We start from the raw sequence: 9,826 nt of genomic DNA on the forward strand, positions 1-9,826 counted from the left end.
GTGGGGTGTGGCTAACTTCAGCTGGGTCACCACCCACCATGACATCCATGCATACTTAATGAACTGGGGGTGTGGCCACATAAAAACCCAATTTTAACTCTTTCTGTATACTTTTTTGGAAAAAATCTTCCTCCTAGTATAATCATAATACCTGATAATCATGTTTTAGAGGGGGGGGGGGGAAATCATGGCACCACCTCTTTAAGTAAGGTTTGAGATGAACAAAAACACATATCACATTCACAATTATGTTCATCATTGACGTGATGGTGGTAACTTAAAAAATGATCAAGATCTGGTAGGCCTACATTATTATCATTATTATCAGTATTAGCCACTTTCAACGTTTTTTTTTTTCAAACATACATTTTTAAAATAGTAATGATACACACTGTATCACAACACTATTTTCACTATTTGTCTTACAACAAAATATACAGGGCCTAAGTGGATAAATGGCATGCAGTTGTCTGTGTCTCTCATAGGTTGGGGGTGATTGAAGAGGAGAGGGAAGAGGATGAGAGAAAGCTGAGTGTTGCCATTGCAGCTGCTGAGCGAATGAATGTACTGGTAAGAAAGAGTGACAGTCAAGCAAATATTACTGTATGTCACTATTATGCTTAATTTTATACTTAGTCGTACGACAGAGTTGCATGCCAGAAATAGCTGATCTACAAGTTTGCAACGCATTGCAATGCAACATATTGAGATTATATAAATGATATAGGCCTACTATATAAGTCAGACTTTAACAGCTATTGTTATGTCTATCTATTTACATAGGAGGAGCAGTTTGCAGGCCTGCTGAAAGATATCCGGCAGCTCAGTGAAGCCAACAACACACTGCACACGACCAACTGCAGATCAACTGCAACTGAACCCAAACAGCACATTTAAGACACATTTAGGCCTTGCTAAAGTACTTAGGTCGTTGACCAATTCTCACAATCAACTGAATTACAAATTGAAATGTAATTATGTTTGTGTTACACTTTCATTTAAAAAGACTGAAACTCAAAATGAATTATTTCACAATGACATTGCTTTTATGTTTTTCTATTAAAGTAAAATAAAAATAAATGTATGCTGTTTGCATAATTATTCAACCGCTATATGCTCTGGGGGATTAAATACATTGCCCTAAAGAGTACACACTTGCCATACCATTGGTATTTACATGTCAACCATTAATTGTCACAGTATTAGCTAAATTAAGTTAAATATAATGAGAAAACACTTCCAGGGGGGACAGGGTTCCTGGTTTTGACATCAGGACTTTGGTACTTCAGGACTTTGGCTGATTTAAATAATATTCAGGGATCGAGTTCCTTGGCATACTGGTAGCATGTATGAGAAAATGTGACTGATCATTGTAGAAGTTTGCAAGATTACTGTAATCAAACAGAGATTGGCGGGCAAAAACATCTGTTTTCGGCCTGGCGGAAATAGATAAAAATAATCTCTTTCACTAATGAGTCACATGTACAGTAGCTATTTCGAGAGAGAGAAAAATAACCACCACATGTTACAAAATATGAACAACTTTGTCTCTTATTCACAATCATCTCTCTGAATAAAAAATATATATTGATATTTGACTGCACAACAACTAAGTTAGTTAGTTGTACGTTAGTCATGCGTATGTAGAGATATGTACTGCAGACATACTGTAAGTATAGCCTATCTCTGTAATGTGGAAAGAACCGCTTTCAATTAATTTTCCTACAGAGCTGAAGAGAGAAGAGAACCTTTCCTTTTGGAATTTCTGATCCTTGACTGTACAATTTCAATCCTTGACTGTACAATGGCAATAAATATGAATTAGCATGTTCACATGAAATTTCCATCAGTTTTCTAACTTTTTTTGAATACATGTGTTGAGGAATTCTGTAACACTCAATATGCTCAGGCAGATGAGTCAGAGACACTTTTGTATTCCCAAGTTTGGACATTTTACTCCACGATATCACAGGAGACGTACAGTAGGCTACATCAGAAACACAGGTCATGTTATTGTAGTCTATAGTTCTCAACCCATGACAGAGAAGACAAGCCCTTAGTGCAGCTATTGTGGTTAGATAAGGTGCACTGCAGAGACTTTAAAGAGCTGGTGCCATGATTCCCCCCCCCCCCCCCCCTCTAAAACATGATTATCAGGTATTATGATTATACTAGGAGGAAGATTTTTCCCAAAAAAGTATACAGAAAGAGTTAAAATTGGGTTTTTATGTGGCCACACCCCCAGTTCATTGAGTATGCATGGATGTCATGGGTGGTGACCCAGCTGAAGTTAGCCACACCCCACAGTGTTGGGTGAATGGTAATTAGGGGAGGAGTTGATTCTGTGATGTAATATGTGTGTACAGCCTCCAAGAGAAAACAAACAAATACCAAGAGAATACATAATTGCTCATAAAAACCACACCAGGGGGTCTAATGAAGTAGGCTACTTTCAACCTCCTAGACACATGAAAAACAGAAAAAGTACCAAACTATGGCACCACCTCTTTAAAGTCAACAACACACACACATGTTTTATGTGCAGGGTTTGGTTATGGTGTAGCCTGGCTCGGCTCCAGCCCATAGACCCGCCCACTCTCTGTGTGGACTGCTTCAGCTGAGTCTGAAATCAGGCTAGAGATTCTGACAAATAAAAGTGGCAGAAAATGGATCTGTCATTGGCAGGAGCCTGAAGACTATTGTAATGGCAGGCCTATCTGGCTGTAGGCCTATATATGGTAGCCTACTGTCATGTTGTCAAAGTCTTCAGTTTGAGGAGATGGGATTGGGAAGCACTTGACAGGTTTGGGAACTGGGCATGTATTGCCCAGCTAGCTCATAGGTCAAGGTCAAGTTTATTATTTGACCCAAATTGGAAAATTTTAGTTACAGCAAGATCTTATCTAGATCAGTGTTCACAACACAGCATCCCCCATACAGACCACAATGCACCTGCTCATCATCTGTGTAGTCATATTACCTCTGGTAGTAACTTGCTGTGCAACAGAACTTGGGAATGATGAATCCAGTTTTGTTTTTGATGGTTCAGCAGCAAAGCCATTGCCATAAGTCATCATGAAATGTGCATGTGCAGCTTGCATTAAATGGGTCTGTGCGTGTGGCAATATCCTACTGTCTGTATTAGACCTAGGCCTATAGGGTTTTGCTGACGTTTATGCTGAATATGAAAATCTGAAATAAGTATAGCCTAATAACAACGGTGCACGGCTTGCTTAAGACTTGTTTTTAGACACACATAACAAAGAGATCAGCCAGCTGAGCTGGTGTGTTGACATAAGAAACACGACCGGACAGGGTGTGTCCAGAGTGGGTGTGTCCTGTCCTTGCGTGGGGCGTGCCGCGGTTTTCCCGGTGAACCTAAGCAGAACGATGGGGGGCAAGGAGGGTCGCAAGCTTATTATGAGAAACAACAGACCTTAAAACCTGGCGAAAACAGTTGCGTGCATTAGATTAGATGAGGATAAAGGAAATCATTAAATGGAAAACATTAAATTAACTTCTGAAAATGCTTCTAATCTAAGCCTACTACACTAACCTAGACCTACTATAAAACTAGTAGAATCGCGATCTTGCCACACGTACGTGGCTAATTGTGGTTGTAAACAATAACACAGACAATATAAATCCTTATTAGTCTAGTAGTGGGAAGAAGGGGTTATCAATCATGGCCCCAAATAACTTTTAAATATATTACAATTGGCGACTAGTCTCTTACGAAATTGGCAAGAGTTCCTCTCAATACATAAAGCTATATAACGTCCTCTCCATCATCGGCTATAGTGTGTGCCAGCGGCTACGTCATTGTAGTGCTTAGCGGCCATTTCTTGGGTCAAAACACAGGTGTTTCAATTGTTTGATTGCATAGAACTAATGCTATAGTCTAATCAGAACACCTGTGTAAGGCTGTGTTTACCCAGTGTTGCCAGACGTACGATAATTATCGTATTTGTACGATAATTTGACCCTCTGTACGATGTACGATCAATAATTCCAAAAATGCCCAAATGTACGATAATTTCGGCATATCATCAAAAAGAGCGTGAATTCACTATTTTCCTTGGCTGCTGATCTGGGATCTGGTTTGGCTTCTCAAAATAAGCCAGGAAATCAGTCAATCAGGGCCGTGCTTAGCGATTTGGAGGCCCCAGGCAAATCCCAGTTTGAGGCCCCTGGGTCGGGAGCCATATGCGGGTCGCGGACCAATTTCTAGGGGTCGCGAATAAATACTCCCTTATGTTTTGTTTCCTATATTTTAGCTTTTAATTATTTGAATATATATGGGTGGGTGACGTGACGTAGCGTTTTCGCTGTCCTCGGTGTCAAACATGTATAAATAAAAAATATATTTGTCAAAAACCTTCTGAATATTGTGCAGGACATTAAGCTTTATGTGAACTTACTCAAGATTAAAACATTTCATTCCTCATTTCTTCAGAATCTTCAACCAAACATGGTAAATGTCATCTGGTGTGACTGTCCCGACCTTGTTTCTCAAAGTGGGAACTTGAATAAAACTAAGAAAAAGAATTGCTAAAATTCATTTAAAAATGAATTTAGGCAAAAAAAAATGTCTATTTGTGAGCCTATATCTTTTCAAAGTCCAAGCATAATGTTTTCAGTCATTTCTGATCAAAAAGATTTTGTCCCCCAAACCAAAATCATCTGGTGTGACACTAGTTTGGAAAAATTAAACAGGCAATAATTTGGACACCTACTGGGCTAGAGAGGTCCTTCTTCTGTAAGGCTATTCAGCACTCCCAGCACAACTGCAAGACAGGTGTCTGAGGTGAGTTATGATTTTAACATTTTCATGAAATGCCATCTTGTTGAAACTTTGACAAGTGTGGCACTTCTGGATGTCATCTGGTGTGACACCTTTTTCATTAATAAAGCAAAAGTTATTTGAAACTTTGGTCATAATTACATGTAAATCTAGGTTGTTTTGTTATAGCTAGCATGTTGTTAGCATGCTAATGTGTACCTGGTAGCCTCAAGGTAGTCCTAAATGCAGAAAACGTCATCTGGTGTGACACTTCGTCATCTGGTCTGACATATCTGCTTGTCACGCCAGATGACTTGATTGTCACACCAGATGATATATACTGTATTTTCCTACAGACATAACAATAAATAACAAGTCCCATGTTTCTTTTGTCCATTTAAAACATTTTAACATGTTTAAAACAACGTTTTAAACATTTTTACATAATTTAATTTAGCTTCATTCGGTGATACAGCAAATTCATCAGACAGAGCAGAAACCCCTTCACAGAAACCTAAACCTTATATTGTGGTAACACTTTATAATAACTATCCGTTATAAGCAGTTAATATAAGACACTTGACAACAGAAAATGGGTGGTAACCGGAATCGCACAAACTGCTTCCTCATGAGCAGCATTCCTTATACATGGGGATTCAAGAGGGTCACCTGGAACTTTTCAGAGCGTTCCCATGGAAAGGGCGCACCTGATGGTGTGGGAGGGGTGCTGAAGCATAAGGCAGACATGTATGTCCTCGGAGGCAGTGACCTACAAACACCGAGGGATCTGTGTGAGTATTTACAGAAGTCCTCTGAAAAAGTCACTGTCATGTGGATCGAAGAAGAGAAGATATCCAACATGGATGAAATGGTCCCTCCATCAGTGCGTCCAGTGACTGGCATCAGCACTACGCACCAGGTTCTTTCTATCTTCCCGGGAAAGATAGTTTACAGAGACCTGAGTTGTTTCTGCCAGTTTCCTCAGATCTGCACCTGTCACAACCCACGGAAATTACAGTTCGACCAAGTCTCCAGGGCTGAGGTGCCAGGTGACAAGACAAGTGATGAGTAAGTATAACTAAATCATTCTCTTTGCCAATTTTATGATACCTGTAATTGTACCTGTTTAATGACAATAAAGTAACTTATGTCATCCATTCATTCCTTTTCTTCCTTAACTAAGTGGTGGCCCATCTGCGGAACTGCCCCCTTCCCAGGTCAGCTGCAGGCCCAAAACAGCTTCCGGAGCTCAGTGAGTATAACATACTTGGCAAACTTGAGGACTTGCTAGTAATTACATTTTACTACTAAAAACAATCTACCTGACAAATAAATTACATTTAAATGTCTCCTCCTGAAGGTCTTCTACTCAGGTGCTGGACACAAGTGCATCTATTGGAGAGGCCCAAGCTGAGGATTCAGACACCTCCTCAGATGAATACACACAAGGACAGTTTGTCATAATCAAATATGAGGGAAAGCCATATGTGGGGCAGATTGTTACCATTAATAAGGAGGGGCTAGAGATAAACTGCATGAATCAACTTGGAAAAATGAAAAATGGTTTTATCTGGCCAAAGGGGCGAGACTGCATTTTCTACAAAGAGCAGGAAGTTGTCTGTGGCATAGCAGAACCGCAACAGGGCAAACGGTTTGCTACCCTCACCAAATGTGACTGGCTGATGTACAATACAGTCTAAATGTCTATACCCTCACCAAATGTGACTGGCTGATGTACAATGCAGTCTAAATGTCTATTCTAATCTAATCTAATACTTTTGTACTTTCACTCACTGGACTGGACAATGAGGTAAGGTAGGACCCGAGACAAACATAGCGAAAATAGCTGATCTACAAGCTCTCAACGCATTGTGCTGCGAGAGCTTGTAGATCAGCTATTTTCGGAGTTGCACAACCCAGCACTCTTTAGCTAGTGGAGATGTGGTGTAACGACATGATTCGTAAATAAATTTGTTCAACTCAAAATGCTGTGTTCAAGTTCAGGAGACTTCGGAAAAAAGTAATACACCTGAATGCTGAGTTGTTTCCAATAATTGGTGTTAATAAAATGTTGCCTTGGCTCCCAGTGTGGCTATGCACCTTATTGTCTCTTTAAGATCCTTCTGCCGTGGGCCGGCAGAAGACTTAGGTGTGCGTAGCATTCCTGTGCACATCCTCATCATCCATCTACTACTACAATTCTTTGTTATCCTATGTTAAGGCCCAACAATACTATCCTGTTCAGAAATATTAAGGCCATGTTATTTAATGTTAAAGCAATTTTACTGTTGCTGTTTTTCCTGGGTAATTGTTTAATCAATCAGTAAAGTTCAGTACTCACTAATAGGTAGGTTAAAACACAGTTTGCTTTGACACATGAAGATATGGTCATCTGGTGTGACACTAAGTCATCTGGTGTGACATTCCAAATAGTGAGAAATCATACCTTTATTAATGATGAAACCGAAAAAATGTGTATGGTTTACATAGAAAATAGTATCAGGAAGAGTCACAAATATTTGTGTAATTTTAAAGAAAGTTTTTGTCAGAATAAAATTAAAATATGTTGAAAGATCGACAACATGGGCCTCACACAGAGTGTTGATTATGAAAAAAATATACAGATTCAATTAATTTTCACAAAACTATAGTGGATCACAGGTTAGTTATGATAAAGGACTTTGATAAAGTGAGTAACTTAAGAAAGGTGTACTCCATTTTCATTTTATGAACAATTATTGTCATGTCACACCAGATGACGGTTTTAGGCACAAGTACAACAAACTGCTCAATAAAGTCTGATTCCAATAAAATATCTAAAAACAAAATGTGTTTCCATAAAGTTGAGAGTGAGTAGAACAAAAGTAAATAATTTTTATGCCTGCTATTTAAAGTTTTTTAAAAAACATGTTTTTTGGGGCGTCACGTCACTGACCCATATATATATATATATATATATTTTTTTTTAATAACACAAGTTTAATAGCCTATAAACTCTAGCACTTTTTCAAAAGAATTCCAGAGAAAATAATAAGAGGAGGAGGGAGAAAACAGGGGTTGAGTGTTTTACTCAGGGACACTGCAACACATTGCTAACCTGGCCTGGAATCGTACCTGTGACAACCAGGGATCTGGTTCCCTTGGCAGGCTCACTAACCACTCAGCTATGGATGGCCAAAATGTTTGACATATAGAAGATAAAGAATGAGCTTCAACTTCTCTCACCAGAAGCAACTTACACAGGACAGGTAAAGTAATACGAATAAGAATACTGAGTTAAACATTACATCACATGACCATGTTAACAGCCTTTTGTTAAGGGCCCTTTTACTATTTATATATGAGGGTATTGAGAGCTTGAGTTTGAGAGCTGGTGGGGCACCAAATGAATTTGGGGGCCCTCAAAACGTTAAATATAAATATATACAGTATAAATCTTGTTTATATTTTTAAGGAGACTAAAGTAACTTGTGACATTAAAGCTCTTTTCAGATAATCAGAGCCCATTGTTGCAGCGACAGGCCAACTTCTTTCAGGTGGTAATTAGCTGCATGTCTGTGGCAGAAATGTCATCTAAGGATGGTTGCTTCATGTTAAATAACACACTTCAGCTCAAGTTTCATACACTATTAAACCTATGAATTGAATCAGTGTTATTACTTATAGTGTTTTAAAAAAACGTAATTATAATAAGAATAAGAATAACTTTTAAGTGCATGTTTTGCAGTGGTTTTCAAAGACAAAGTTTGTCTCACAGGACAGTCAGTGGGTTAAGGCTATACATATCCATTCGAAGTTAAACACATACATTACATGACTATGTTAAGGGCCTTTTTACTGTTTATTTATATTTGACGGTAACTCATGGAGCCCCCTGGGTGTTTCTGTTTGAGAGATTGAGAGGCCCCAAATGGATATATTTGGGCCCCTCAAAATGTTAAATATAAATAAACAGTATACAAACTATGCGTGCCATCTTTAAGAAGCCCCAGTAAACCCTGTGAAAGTATTTCAAGTTAAACATAACATTTCATGTTAAGGCCCTTTTTACCCTTCTTTTATATTGATCTCATCCCGGGCCCCACTTCAAACTATCTGGGGCCCCCAAAATGAAATGGAATTGATACACATATATTATATGTATATATAAATATGGGGGCCCTCAAAACTTTTTTTAAATATAAATATATACACACACTTTAGAAATAATGTATCCATTCCCTGCATCGATCCTTCTTAAAGTTAAAGTAATGTACGTGACATCACAGAACAGACACAAAAGAACCGCTTGGGTAATCAGGACCATTGTTCTCTGGTCACACCTTTGAGAGCCACGCTCTTTTCAGATTCTAATGAGCTAATGTTAACCCTCACCCTCACTTCAACTGTTCTCTGTCTCACAGTTGAGAGCTCAACTGGGGCCCCCTGATGGCCATGTTGGTTAAAAAATAAAATAATAATAATAATCTCATGAGGCCCCCAGGCTGTGAGGGGGCCCCAGGCGGCTGCCTATTTTGTCTGTATGGTAAGCACGGCCCTGCAGTCAATCTGACCCTAGATCTGTACTTGGAGGCATTAAAAACACTGGTTGCATCTTTCCAGACCAGTTTCAGGCTTTTATTTGTGTAAGCTCCAAGAAGTTGCCTGCCTCCACACAGCATATCTGATGCGTTTTTGTCACGCAGGAGTCTAAAACGAGGTCGTTTCTTAAACTAAAGACGCATTTTTTTGTGAAATTACGTTTTTACGCGAGTGATTTCTCTTTTTTTGGCGTGTACGATAGTTTCATGTCAAATACGATAATTCTGAGCCTCCGGTACGATAATTCAACATTTCCCATCTGGTAACACTGTGTTTACCCAAGAAATGGCCGCTCTCAGAACTACATTTGGCACACCCTATAGTAAGTGGTGACTGGTGAGTGTTCCCCACACTCCGCGCCCCCACCGTTGCGCTCAGGTTCACCGGAAAACCCGTGGTCGCGAGACAGAGGGTGGGAGGGAGTGAGGAACAAGAGAGAGAGTGTTCCAATATCATACGCTA

The 9,826-nt window shown here is 39.3% G+C and overlaps 1 protein-coding gene across 1 annotated transcript in view; it reads left to right on the forward strand.

Moving 5' to 3' along the window:
* Positions 1-915, forward strand: part of rasal3 (RAS protein activator like 3) — a gene marked incomplete at its 5' end in the record, with an annotated part of 10,473 nt that extends 9,558 nt beyond the window's left edge. Inside the window, 2 exons of the mRNA XM_080721030.1 lie at positions 486-570; positions 784-915. Coding sequence (XP_080577156.1) covers positions 486-570; positions 784-897 — 199 coding nt within the window. The 3' untranslated portion in view covers positions 898-915. The remainder of the gene's footprint in view (positions 1-485; positions 571-783) is intronic.
* Between the last annotated feature and the right edge of the window lie 8,911 nt (positions 916-9,826).

This window comes from Nannobrachium achirus (assembly GCF_963921795.1).
Source record: "Nannobrachium achirus genome assembly, chromosome: 3".
In the NCBI taxonomy this organism is placed as follows: domain Eukaryota; kingdom Metazoa; phylum Chordata; class Actinopteri; order Myctophiformes; family Myctophidae; genus Nannobrachium; species Nannobrachium achirus.